Source organism: Eublepharis macularius, chromosome 1 (genome assembly GCF_028583425.1).
Source record: "Eublepharis macularius isolate TG4126 chromosome 1, MPM_Emac_v1.0, whole genome shotgun sequence".
Lineage (NCBI taxonomy): Eukaryota > Metazoa > Chordata > Lepidosauria > Squamata > Eublepharidae > Eublepharis > Eublepharis macularius.
In genome coordinates, this window is record NC_072790.1 from 224,869,603 (window position 1) to 224,884,123 (window position 14,521).

General features: G+C 45.6%; 1 protein-coding gene across 2 annotated transcripts in view; it reads right to left on the bottom strand.

Annotated features, from left to right (window-relative positions):
* TRIM54 (tripartite motif containing 54) overlaps positions 1-11,540 on the bottom strand; it is a 31,075-nt gene extending 19,535 nt beyond the window's left edge. For both annotated transcript variants that reach the window (XM_054995880.1, XM_054995871.1), the window contains exon 1: positions 11,066-11,540. In XM_054995880.1, the coding sequence (XP_054851855.1) occupies positions 11,066-11,233 (168 nt within the window). In that variant the 5' untranslated portion in view covers positions 11,234-11,540. The remainder of the gene's footprint in view (positions 1-11,065) is intronic.
* Between the last annotated feature and the right edge of the window lie 2,981 nt (positions 11,541-14,521).

Below are 14,521 nucleotides of genomic sequence, written 5' to 3' on the forward strand. Positions count from 1 at the left end.
GCCCCTTTAGCAAATGGGCATAAAGGAGGAAGGGTGATCTAGAGCCTGTCACAACCTAACCCACAGGGTTATTGTGAAAATAAAATGGGGAGCACAGACACTGCCCTCTCAGCATCTATCAGTAGCTAGGTAGAAAGGTGCCTATTTCACCAATTCTAGTCCATCCACCCGTTACTGATTAGTTTATGTTCAAGGTGCTGCTTATTACCTATAAAGGCCTTCATGGCCTTCGGCCCACATATCAGCCAGCCTGCCTTTCCCAATATGTTCTGTGAGGCAGCTTCTCTCCTTCAAGTAAGCCATTTTTAAAGGTGCCACCCTGCAAACAGGTACAATCACCTGCTGCCTGAGGTCAGGGAGGCACCCACTGTAGGCTCATTATGTAGAGTGGACCAAAGGAATTATTTTGTAGTTTTAATGTTTATGGAAATGTTTAGGATGTTTAAATCATATTAAATTAGTTTTATTTTTAATTTTTTTGTAATCTGCCTAGGGTCTTTGAGAAAGGCAGAGCATAAATGACGTGAATCAACAAATATATTGAAAAAAGACTGGGATATAGATGTGAGTGCAGAAATATTATGGTGCACATATTACTAGCCTGTTTATGTTAACAGCAAGTAATGCAATGTTTTTTCATAAGATATTCTGGTTGAGTCTTGCTTGTTGATGTGATCTCCCGAAGGAATAATCTGGGGGTGCATGGCGATTAAGCATGGACCAGCTTCTCCCTCCAATGTGGCCCAAATCACACCATGATTATTGGGGCTCAATTTGCATACTAAGAGGCTTGCTAATATTGATTTATGCTAGTATCTCAGCCCAGCAACAAGCCCAGAAAACAGGTTATGCAGTAAAGAGATACAGTCGGGTTAAAAATACAGCCTGCTCGCTAAACAAAACAGACAGCTAACCAAAACCTCAAAAGCAGCAATTCCCCAGCCTTACACCAGAGCTCCACTATCTACATATTCCAAGATGAGGAATATACTAAATGGTTCCCAAGAAATCTTCAGGCGTACAGGAGGTTCTATGGAGGAGGAGATATGTCAGAGACTGTGGCTCCAGGTCACTTCAGAATTTACCAGGTCATTCAGCACCAACCCAGAAAAAATCTTCAGAACATGTTCCCCATCCAAGCCACCACTGTTTGGAGTGGCACAAAGAGGAGGCTGGCACCCCTTCTTGAGTCCATGCCACCAACAGCCAGAGACGCACCAAATCCCTCCAGTAAGCCCAGAAAGAGATGGATGTGCCTTACTTGGAGCAACAAAATACCTTGAACCAGCCTGGTCCTTAGCGTTAGCCGTTGAAAGGTGCACTTACAGTTCCCTTAGAGTCCAGTAACACCTTTAAGACTAACCAACTTTATTGTAGCATAAGCTTTTGAGAGCCACAGCTCTCTTCGTCAGATGCATCTGATGAAAAGAGCTGTAGCTCTCGAAAGCTTATGCTACAATAAAGTTGGTTAGTCTTAAAGGTGCAACTGGATTCTTTACTATTTACGAGAGCCAGTTTGGTGTAGTGGTTAAGAGCGCAGGCCTCTAATCTGGAGAACCAGGTTTGATTCCTCACTCCTCCCCTTGAAGACAACTGGGTGACCTTGGGCTAGTCACAGTTCTCTGGAGCTCTCCCAGCCCCACCCACCTCACACAGGGTGTTTTGTTGCCGGGATAATAGTAACATACTTTGTAAACCACTCTGAGTGGGTGTTAAGTCATCCTGAAGGGTGGTATATAAATTGAATGTTATTATTATTATTATTATTTTGCTACTACAGACTAACATGGCTAACTCCTCTGGATCTAGTTCCCTTAGAGGCAGCCTCACAATACAGGAATCCAGTTGGGAAGTTACTGAAGAATGTATTGCAGGGGCTAGGTTTTTGTTACCCACGAAGTGGACACTAGGCCTAGCCAGGCAAAGCACTCCTTGTCACTGTGCAGTTGTGGATCAAGAAGCACCCCCACCCGTGCCTTGGTCCATCAAGGGGATAACAGCCGCGCTGAGCACCCTACTCCTGGCAGGGACGTGCAGCTGCAAATTTTCTAATCAATATTCACCCAAATAAAGCCAACTTGTAAATATCTGAAATGCTTGACATTATTTTTGACACTAAGTAATTTATTTATATTTATTTATTTGTTGGATTTATATCCCACCCTCCCCACAAGTGGGCTCAGGGTGGTTCACAACATCATAACACCACAGTTTCAAAAAATATATAAGAAATAAATACAATAAATAACAGTTTAAAATCATAAAACAATAAAATATCAATACATAATTGATACTAGCCTTTCGATCCAGAATTTTGCTGGCTAGTTTCATTTTCTCAGGAAGCAGAAGGGAAAACAAAGGTGTGGGGAGAGAGACTTGGCAGATACATGCCTGAAAGGGGCATCATCCAACCAGAACACTTAGAACCTGGGCTCATTTTGAGGGGGAACGCGCTGGAACGCAGTTCCGGCAGTTCCCCAAAGAGGTCACATGTCAGGTGGCCCCGCCCACTTGACTCTCGGCTGTTTTGGGCCCATTTCAGACGGGATTGGGGCTGAAACGGTCTGGATTGGGCCTCTGATGGGTGGTGGATCACTCTCCTACTCAACAGCGGCCTGATCCTGACCATTTTGGGCCCCTTTTCTGCCATTTTCAGCCCCTTTTTGGGCCCAATTTCGGCCCTGAATGGCCAAGATTGGGTCCAAAACAGCCAGGATAGGTGATGTCAGTGGTGTGGCATATGCAAATCAGTTATGCTAATGACACTTCTGGTGGTGGCAAGGGGCGTGACATATGCTAATGAGTTATGCTAATAAGTTCCTCCAGCTCTTTTTCTATGAAATGACCCCTGCTTGGAACTCTTACCAAAGTCAATAATCCTGCCAGACCTTTTTCATGCCACAGCACTTCTGACTTTCATCAATCATTGCACCATTTGAGAGGGGAGCGGGGGCAGGGGGCACAGAGGGTTATGGTTTGCCCTCCCCCCCCCCGCAACAAGTACAAGAGGCAGCACTTTGGTTGTACATTATAGAAGGGGAGGATATTTCATTTATTCAATACACAAAGCACTCTCAGCTGAGCTCCCAAGACAGAGGCAGAGATTAAGGTTTTGTCCTGTCCAACACGGACAGACACAGTGCCAAAGTAGATAAGAAGCCATAGATGAGAGATGAAGAAGAACTTCAGATATCCCTCTGTGAAAGAGAACTGCTGATTCAGGAGCTGAGATCACTCAAATGTCTCTAATTCCATGTAAAAGCACTAAGAAGCTGCACCTTCCCTCACTCCTTGATACAAATAAAGTAGAGATCAAGGATCTCTTTATAATCACAACAGAAGTGTGCAGCCTGCATTCAGGAAGAGAAAAGATTCACCCATAGTATCTCTTATTTGGGGGGCTTGAAGCATTTTCCCAATCCTCACCACCCTCTGTAAAGGGAAGTTCATTCTTTTGTGTCCATTCTGAATCTACTGCTGAAATACAGCATTCTGACTATCCATATTTTGGAGAAAAGGCCATGTGGCTCCGGGACAGAGCCGCACGAGGTGCTCTGTTTGCAGAAGGCTCCGGGACCAATCCCTGGCAGCATCTCCACTTAAAAGATTTCAAATAGATATTGGCAGGGCTTTTTTCCTGGGAAAAGAGGTGGTGGAACTCAGTTGGTTGCCCTTGGAGAAAATGGTCACATGGCCGGTGGCCCCACCCCCTGATCCTCCATACAGTTTAGATTGCCCTCCCAACCATGGTGCGGAGGGCAATCTAAACTCCCCTCTGTCTGGAGATCAGGGGGCGGGGCCACCAGCCATGTGACCATTTTCAAGAGGTTCTGGAACTCCGTTCCCCCGCGTTCCAGCTGAAAAAAAGCCCTGGATATTGGAAAAGACCTTCCACTGCCTGAGATGCTGGGGAGCTGCTGCCAGTCAGAGGAGTCAACATTGAGTATCTTGGGGCCATATTGATTTATTTCAGAACATTTGTATGCTGCCTTTCTTACCCAAATAGGGTCGTCAAGGTAGCGAACAGTAAAACATTAAAAAAATGTAAAAGAAATTCAATAAAACAAGCACCCAATACAAAGAACAGGGAGGAGCGCCAGTAACAGTTATCGAGGATATGCCAAACAAAACAAAAAAGTCATCATTACCCACTGGCAAAAGACAGGAACAGAGAAGGACAGACAAATCTCCTTGGGGTGGGCGGTGGGGGGGAGAGTTCCAAAGTTTTGGTACCACAACTGAGAAGGCCCTTTCTTAGGTTGCCAATTGTCTAGCCTCATATGGCAGGGCCCCCCGAAGCAGGGCCTCCAAAGATGACTGAATGGGTAGATACATGTGGGAGAAGGTAGTCCTTGAGATATGCTGGTCCCAAGAAACATGGGGCCTTAAAGTTGAATTGCCAGCACCTCAGTATCCTGTACCAGCTGTAGTTTCTGACCAGTCTGCCTGGGCAGCCCCATGTACAGCACATTACAGTAATCTAATCTAGATGTTACTAGGGCATATAGTACAGTGGCAAGATCATTCCTGCCCATGGGAAGCCACAACTGGCTCACCATCCAAAGCTGGGGAAAGGCATCCGGGCAACAGCTGCCACCTGCTTATCCAACAAGAGCCCCGAGTCCAGCAGCACCCCCAAGCTACTAGCCTGCTCCTTTAGACAAAGTGCAGCTCTATATAGAACGGGAGTTAACCCATTTCCTGAGTCAGGCCCTCCCCTCACCAGTCGCACTTCTGTCTTTTGGTCCAATAAAAGTATCAGAAAAGGAAGGATGCTTCATTGCCAGCACCCCCACCCCCACCCCCCGTTTATTTATTCACGTTATTGATAGTCTGCCTTTCTCACTGAGACTCAAGGCAGTTTACACAGTATCAGACAATGCGTTTGGGGAGGTCTGGCCTGTGTTCAGTTGAACCGTTCCAGGTGTTCTTCCATTTACTCTCCAGCTACCATCCCTGCCACACCAGTATTACCAGCCAGGTAAATGGAGCTGTACAGGCTCCAATTGGCAAAAGTGGCACCCTGGGGCCAATTGCATCAGCCGCCTGCTGAAGTTCCCAAGACATTTAGCAGAAAGGCATCAGTTAATAAATTCCCAAGATTTGGATCTGTTTGTCTCCAACTGGGGGAGGCACTGTCCAAAGAGGTCCCCAAGCCCTGCAGCAGTTCTGAGCCAGAGGGACCAGAAGCTTCACTTGGCAACAGTCTATGGCAAACCTTCTCACTCATGGACTCCCATCATCCCAATTTTAGGACCCAGCTAAACAGACATGCGACATCCATGACTCTTTCAATGTTTCTGTTGTATAAAAGCATCTACGGTGGGAGGAAAAGAGGAAAGTTGAACTAGGGCCATGGCTGTGAGTTAACCCTCTTCCCCAGTCTAAATAAACCCCCAAACCTCTCCCAGTATGGAGAGGTTTTTTGGGGGGGGGATCCATAACAGGGAACAGTCCCCTCCTCTCAGATTTCGCAATATGGGCAGCTCCGACTCATTTCTCCATGACTGACACATCCCATTCAATCTGTCACAAACATCCACCTCTTTGGTGCTACTTCCCTCGCAAGAAAGCCCTTTCCCCCAAGGAAACTAATGGGGAGGGATCCCAAGAACTCAGCCCCACAGACCACCCTTTTTGAGTGTATAACTTGCCATTCAGACAACATAGGCCCCAATAATCCATGGAAAACTGCCAGACAAAAGGGGGCACTCTATGTGCTCAAGTAGAATCTCCTGCCATTACTCTGGCAATCTTCACACGCCAGCCTGAACAACAATGCCTTTTGCATCCTTCATATTCAAAGAGAACCCAGTGTAGAAACACCTTGATCAGCACAATGTGTGTGGCATCAGAATGGTTAAGATACAGTACAAAGGAAATTCAGGTTCCGCCGGTACAAGCACTGGCATGGGCATGAGGGAGACTTTAGATGCCAGCTCTTGCTCTCTAACGCAGCCACAGGTTCCTTGATTGCTCTTAGTGTGGGCATCCCTCACAATCATATAGAAGCCAGCCAGGAATGTACCTGGGGATGGCACATGACACAGAAATGCCACCACCCCTGGCTTCCTGTTGCTGTTACCTTGCCAAGCAAGTCTTTAGCGTGCCTTCTGAGGTCCAGCATAACAAGGCAGTTAGGAGGACTAAGGCCCAGGTTCGAAACCTCACTCTGCCATGATCTTGGGCCAATCATTCTCTTTCAGCCTAGCCTGCCCCGCAGGGTTGTTGTGAGGATTAAGTGGAGGGGGGAAATTGATACACACTGTCCTGAGCTCTTGGGAATAGGAGCAGGATAAATTGTATGAAGTGAACAAATTGTAATAATGGGTATCACAATACTTTGCATGCAAGCCTAGTGCCCCAGAGACAAACCATCTGACATCCGTTGGCTCAAGTCCTTTAATTAGGATATGTTATAAGCTTGGAGGCAACAGGAAAAAGCTCTTTTTTTAATTCTGAGGTTGATGAACAAGAGTGCTAAGAGAGCTTACCTGGGCACAGGAAGTTGTCTTATACCACGTTAGATTGCCATTTAGCCTATCTCCTCTGAGGGCCAAGCTACACATGACGAATGACACTTGAACGGCAAGTGGATTGAGTGGAGGGCAAGTGAACAGGGAGAAATACACTTGCCGTTCAAGTGTCATTCGTCATGTGTAGCTTGGCCCTGAGTTGCAGCAACTCTCCAAGCTAACGCTATGTCTTTGTAAACTTGTATTTATTTACCCTATGGCATTGTTTATGGAAATGTCATTGATACTGACTGCACTGATTTCACACTGTGTAATCCGCCTTGAGTCTCGGTGAAAAAGGTGGACTATAAACGACATAAATAAAATAAATAAATAACAAATAAAATAAGGTCTCAGGTAGAGAGAATATTTTCCCTGCTTCCTTACTTAAGATCCTTTTAAACAGAAAAGCTGCCTTGGACATGGATGATAGAAAGGGGCTCTACTAATGAGGAGGAATTACAAGCATATATTAAGAGAGACAGTTGTGTTAGTCTGTTTCAGAAAAAAATAAAATAGAAGCCTTGTAGCGCCTTAAAGACTATCAAGTTTTTATGCTAGCAAAAACCTTTCTGGTTAAAGAGGGTCCCACAAAAGCTTACGCTAGAATAATTTTTTAAGTGCTACAGGCCTCCTGTTTGTTTCCATGAATAAATAAATATGCACGATGCAGAGCTAGAACAGAAATGTTAGAATAACACCTTATTTTCCTTTCAGGGTCGTTTATGCCGATCTTTCTTTCTCACGAACACACCTCAGTACAAATATGTTTTCAGATTTAATGTTCTAGATATTTAGCATTCAGATTTCAAAGATATCCCCTCGCCCTGTGCCTAAAGCTGTCAACATTTCTGATCTGAGAAGTTGGGATAGAGTGGTTGTACTCTGTGTGTGAGTGTGTGTGAGTGAGAGAGGGGGGGGGGTAATTGGCCTTTTTGATCTACCTAAAGGCCTTCTGGGGGCCACTGAGTGGACCTCTGTATGAAACAAAGTGCTGGACTGGATGGCCTTATGTTCTTATGAGAAGATCCCACACCACCTGGGAGGAGGGGGTTTCACAGGCCTCATTGTACACTGTGTACATATAGGGTGGGATCCTACCAATGATCTCAGCTAAGTTTGCACTTTCTCCAGATGGAGGCTTCTTGTCTGGGTTTAGCTGAGCAGAGTGCAGGATGCAGCCTTCATCTATCGACCCAGACCATTGTTCCATTTAGCTTAGAACCCTCTCTCCAGAGTCTTTGGCAGAGAAAGGTCTTTCCCCGTGCCTACTTCCAGACATCCTTTAAAGGAAGGTGCACTACCACTGAATCACAGCTCGTCCTCTCCCAACTAGCAGCTGGCAACCCCATAAGGCTTTCAAGGCAAAAGATGAAGAGAGGTGGTTTGCCATTGTATAGAGATCCTGGACTAACCAGGGCCAACCTTGCTCAGCTTCCGAGATCTGAGGAGATCAGGCTACCCTGATCTATCCTTGCCAGGAGGAGAACAATCTTGGGTTTGCGCTTTCTTATTTATTTCCCCCCCCTGTCCCTTGGGCCTCTAGGTGGCGCTGTCTAGGCATGGAATAACTCCCATGGAAATGCTTCCCAGACTCCTCAGCAGGCATTTAATTAGAACTGTTTCACCCGCAAGCTTTCCTGTTCTGTTCTAAGAACACAACAGATTGCCATCAGCCAGAGCAATCTAATGTTTCCTTGTGCGTTATTTGTAATGAAGGATTTGCTAATCCCTTATGCATCTGCAGAAGCGAACTCGGAGTCAAAAAAGCTCATGCTGGAATAAATTTCAGTTTTTAAATTCCTCCTTGGTGTCTCTCTCTTTTGTTTTTTTTGTTTATTTAGGATATTTCTATGCTGCCACCATGTCACAATATTAAAAGCAAGTCATTGGCTATAAAGAGCATAAAAACCATCCATAAAACAGAAACAGACCATTAAAAAACTGGTGAGCTAAAACTTCTAATTAAAGCCTGGGTAAAAAGATATGGTTTTGGTCTGGTGCCTAAAAGAAAGTGAAGAGGGCACCAGGTGAGACTCAAGGGGGAGGGCATTCCAGAGGCGAGGTGCCACAACAGAAAATGCCTTGTCCTGTCCGTAGTCGCCATCAGCACCACCTCTGAAGGCAGGATAGGATGGAAGGAGCCAGTCCTTGAGGTACCCTGGTCCCAAGACATTTAGGGCCTTAAAGGTAAAAAAAAACAGCACTTTGAACTGAGCCCAGAGACAGATGGATAACCAGTACAGATCTCTCAGGACAGGGGTAATAAGACGCGTGTAACCAACCCATGCCAATAGCTTGACGGCTGCTTTTTGGACCAATTGAAGTTTCTGGACTGTTTTAAGAGGGAGCCCCATATAGAAAGCAATATTGTATTACTTTATTTCTCTGCAGTAGTCTAACATGGCTACCTCTGGATGGCCTACAGCACTTGGCATCAGCTTTTGAGGAAAGAGCCCCGCTCAGAGCAGTTACTGGGAACCCAGAAAGAATGAACTGGGATTTGTAGGTTTCCCTTAGGCCTTAAAGGAGGAAGAGCCTCTTCTGTTGGAGGAAGGCTGTACACTTAGCTGAGATTATCTGGCCTTCATCCCCCCACTCCCTGAACAGTAGCAACTGCAGTGAAAAAATAGAGAATTCCTTGTAAATAACCACCATGGAACCTTAACATACCATCCACAATTCCTCTCCTAGATTTGAAGAATTTTTCAGCTGCTGCCCCCCCTCCGTTGTGACTCCCTCCAATCTTTTATTTCTTTCCCCCTCTCTAGATGGTGGTGGAGAATACCTCAAATCATAGCTGACTTATGGTGACCTCTGGCAGGGTTTTCAAGGCAATAGACGAACAAAGGAGGTTTGCCATTGCCTACCTCTGCAAACCTGGTCTTCATTGGAGGTCACCCATCCAGTTACTAACCAAGCCCAACCCCGCTTAGCTTCTGAAACCTGCCAAGATCAGGCTCACCTGGGGTATCCAGGTCAGGGTGCCCCTCCCCTTTCTGGATTATCTTCCTTAAATAGGGCATGAGTTGAAGAGGAAAAAAAAAGTAGGCATCTTATCAGTTATAATGACCAGACCCTGTGCACTTAAATAGCTGGCCCAGAAGGAGAAGTTTCTTCTTTTTAAATAGTTGCATAAAGTCAATTTAGCAGCCTGAATAGCCCAGAGTAGCCCAAGCTAGTTAGAGCTTGGAAGCTAAGCAGGATCAGCCCGGGTTGAAACCACCAAGGAAGAGAAGGGTCGCTAAGCAGAGACCGGTAATGGCAAACCACCTCAGTTTCTCTCTTGCCTTGAAAACTCCATGAGGGGGTCTCCGTTAGTCGACTGCAACTTGATAGCACATTATTATTATTATGCAGATTATTTGGTTCTGCCAATAACCTTGCAGCAAGAGCAGCTTTGTTGTCCTGCCAGATCAGCATGAGCCAGAACGTTGTTGCTTGGAGCTCTTATTCTGAACATGCTCACAATGCCATCCCTCTCTCTCCCCCCCCCCCCGCCCCCGTTTTCGAACCTTTCTCAGTTCTTTGCCCCTTTGTGCTTGCTTCTCACTTTTTAGATCCCCTTGACATCTCCCCAGGGGTGAAATTTAGCTGATAAGCTCCTTGGGAAGAGCCTCTTTTGTTCTGCTTATCATCCTGTCTAAAGAACCAAGTATGTTGATGGAGAGGTAAAACTAAAAAAGATTTCCTTGGCAGTGGGGAAAGGGTATAACTATTACAATAAAGTCCATCTGAGTTGACCACTACAAATGACAAAAAAGAGAAGAAACCTTTTTTTTAAAAGACAAAAGAAAAATAAGGGAACAATATTGACACAATATTTGCATGTGCTAATTTGCATGCAGAGATGCAAATGTATGTATAATTACTTTAATTAGAAAGACAACTAACCATAGAACCAGTTCTGTCTGCTATTCAGGTGCTAACTGTTGATGGAGAATTTTTCAAGGCCCCTGCTCATGTTTTACGTTGTTCAATTCACCTTAGTGAACATTAGTGAATACCTTAGTGAACCTTAGTGAATACCTTAGTGAACATTAGCAACCCTCCTTCCAACTGCAAGTATTTGTTATCGATCTAGATCTTTATCAACCACTTTTCTGCCAAGTGGGGACCCCATCATGGCTTATAACAAACATAATTCTCTCTTCATCAGTTTTATCCTCACAACAGCCCTGTGAGGTGGCTGAAAGTGCCTGGCAAGCCATCCAGTGAGCTTCCATGGCCAACTAGGGACACAGACCTGGGCCTTCCAGATCCTAGTCCAACACAACCACATTAACAGTGGCTCTGTGATGTAGCTCCTCAGGAATTAAACCTACACAGTCACTTCAGCCAATTCTACTGGACATTTTACAAAAGGCAGGCTTCAAAAGGGGGGAAGCAGAAGAAAAAGGAAAGCAAGAGGAGGAAAAAAGCTTGGCCCTAATAAAAGGTATTTTGTTTTTTGTTCTTTAGGAAGTGCTGCCCTGGCAGCCGCACCTATGTTCCTCGCATCATGGGCCTCCTTTGGCTAGGAACAGGGGCACACGCTCACTTTCTCTCACCTGGAAGATGTCATTGGCACATTTACGGCACAGGTTGTGCTGGCAGGGCAGGATCACAACAGGCTTGGTGAACATCTCCAGGCAGATGGGGCAGATGAGCTGCTTCTCCAGATTGTCCATGCTCTGCGAGGTCCCCAGCATCGGCTTGAAGCCCACGGCAAAGTTCATCCCCGCAGCACCAGCGATGCCCCCACCACACACTCCAACAAGTTCCGTGGACGTGGCCGACCCTCAGGTTTGCCCGGATCCTGTTTGTCTCTCCCTCTCTCAGTCTTTCGCCCCTCGCTCTATACTCAGCTTCTTCCCACTTGGTCACCTTCCTCTTTCTACCACCCTGGCTTCTCTATGTGCGGTTTTCTTGGCCTACCTCAGGTGACTTTCCTCACTCCTCTAAGTTATTTCTGTCCACTCAGACTTGCTTGTCTTCCTCCTTGGGCCTGTCCCACTCTAGTTGGTTCCGTCTGCCTCTCCAATGCTTGCGCCACTGCTGGCTGTCAAGGCCTCTAAGTCCACATGGCTATTTTTAGCAGGAGGCCTAAGTCACGTGACCCCCGATGGCATCCCAGCTGCCATTTTTGTCCCAGTGATGGAGAGGACCAGGCAACAGCTGTCAGCAGCATCAGGTGACACTTAGTCATTTTCCCCCAACAGGCTATGACAATTTCTGAAGATTGTGACAGTGAGGGGGGGCGAGCGCAGGCTCAGCTGTATGGGGTTTCTGAGCACTTAAACTAAGGATTGGCCCCACATCCTGGCTTTAAATCTGAACCTGACTCAGCCCTAGAACCTTCACTCCCCACTAGATTTTGGAGACTGAAATACAAAAGTCACATCTGAATTACAGGAGAGACCTTCGAAATCAGTAAGTTCATTGTGTGCTAAAGGAATCCAAAATACAAACACATTCACTCTCTCCTTCTTCTCTGGATATGACCAAATGGGTCACAATTTTCATAAACAGCCTGGGTTGCGTAGTCCTGATTACCGGACTTCCCCTGCCCTGAATTCTCTTCCACTACTTCCAAACCGAACCACAGCAATAACAACTCAATTCAGTGTTCTTTTCTTCCTGTACTAAACCTCTTAAAACAAGCAGCATCAGAACTGACCCCAGAAGGGGACATACAGACGGGCTTTTTTTCAGGGGGAACGCGGGGGAACGGAGTTCCAGCACCTCTTGAAAATACTCAGCAATAGTGCTTGAAAATAATATGATTTCAAAGAATCCCATGTGTTTCTTCCTCATTTCCCTCTTGAGAGTTCCGCCACCTCTTTTCCCAGAAAAAAAACCCTGCTGAAAGGAAATTATAAATTCTCAAGACAGAAGCTCTCTTCACTTTGTTCACTTTTCTCGGATGGGCACAAACATTGAAGGACTAAACTTTTACCTAGGGATTCCAACTTGACCACATATCGAGGGACAATAGGGAGAAGTCCCAACTCTGAGAACAAGGCCCAGGAATAAGGGGAAGGGCTGACTCACCAGGCAGAGGCCTGGAACAGCAGCTGGGCTTTCCCAGTGTCCCTGGATCTGGCCAAAAAAGGACTGGTGAGACCTTTTATAAAAATTGGTGATTGCTGGATAATGAACACATTAATGATCTGTTGCCACAATCTCCTCCTAGTTCCCAACTTTCATTCTTAAAAATAAAGTCTCTAGCCCTTTTGTTGCAGAGCTATAAAAATCTTAAATGAGGCTGCCGAGTGTGTGTGGTAGCAATTAGCCCTGGGATTTCAGCTTGCTGCCCTGACCATGGGTCCCCAAACCTGAGCCTCAGGGCCAAATCCTGAGACCCGGCAACCTTAGTCCTGAACCCCACCCACAAGCACTCGATCAGGGAGTGCATTTAAATTTAAAATCTTCCTTGGCACCTTCTACAGACAGCCGCTTAAATCCAATACTGTTATCTTAACTTACCACTAAGAATGAAAGAAATACAATTTCTACTGGGTCAGTTCCAGCTCTGAACAAGCTTGATAAAGATAATTAAATCGTCTGATGCCAATTTGAATGAGCTTGATAGATTAACCCATACACTCAAGCCAAAGAGAAAAAAAATCCAAATGCCTCAGTGATGGAACGACTGGAGGATTTGAAGGTAGGAAGTGAGCGAGCCATTAGAGTGTTGAATGAGGATCTGGGAGACACAGGTTCAAATCTCCACTCTGCCATGGAAGCTTGCTGTGTAATACAAGGCCGGTCACACACTCTCAGCTTAACCTACCTCACAGGGTTGTTGTGAGAATAAAATAGTGGAGAACTGTGTAACCTGCATTGGGTCCTCACTGGGGAAAGAGGCTTGATATAAATGAATAAATAAGGGTATATAACAAACATATATGAACTCTGCAAAAAACACAGGCACGAAAAGTCTGCAATGACTCTCTAGCCTAACCTTCTTCACAGGGATGTTGTAAGAAAAAAGTGAGGAAAAGGGGACCACATATGCCACTCTGAGCTCCTTGATGGAAGGGTGGGAGAAAAATGTGGATTGGATGTAGGGTTGCCAGCTCCAAGTTGGGAAATTCCTGGAGATTTGTGTTAGAAATAACAATGTCTGGTGTACTGCAGCAGCAAGAAGTAAGAAGAGCCTACCACGCAGGGGGCAGCAAGGATCACTTAGTTAGGACAGTGAGAGTAGCACCTCTCTTGTTTCCTGGGGGTCATTTCCTTGTCTTGTCTCCTATTGGGCTAAACAGGGCAATATCCTGCTTCTTCTCTCTCCTGCCACACTTCTTCTCTCTCTCTGCAAGATGTAGTCAGATAGCTAGGATCTATCTCTCCCCCTTTCCCTCAAGTATGTAACTTCCTCAAATAAAGCTTTTGCCTCTCTGACCAGCTCGGCGTTTAATTCCGCAGCGTAGTTTAACACTCGCTCTAACAGGGTAATGGGCCACAGAGGCAATTAACGCAAGCTGAAGTTAAGAGAGAGCAATAAAAGTTCTGCTGTAGCCGCAGGCTAAAGCACAGAGGGCAGACAATAGAGGAAAGATGGCGGACTCCTGGGGAGCACAGCAGGGGTTCCAGATCGACCGACTAGGCGACGGGAGGAACTATGATCTTTGGGCAGAAAGAATAAAAGCCCATCTTATTCAACTGGACGTCTGGTCTGCAATAACAGATGAAAAACCGACTGGAGATCCTCAGAAGGAAGTCAAATGGGTCAAGCACGACAATAAGGCAAGATCTATTATCATTAATGCTTTAAGTGATAAACAATTGATAAGAGTTATTCATGAGCCCACTTCTAGACAAATGTGGACGTCTCTTCTAGAAATAAACCGTCAAGAATCAATTAAAACTAAAATTTTGCTAATGAGGCAATTGTATCGGATTGAGATGAAGCCTCAGGAACAACTGAAAGATCATATTGCAAATTTCATGGAATTAACACAGAAATTAAGATCCCTTGGAAAGGAGATCCAGGATGAGGATCTAGCTATAATTTTGCTGTC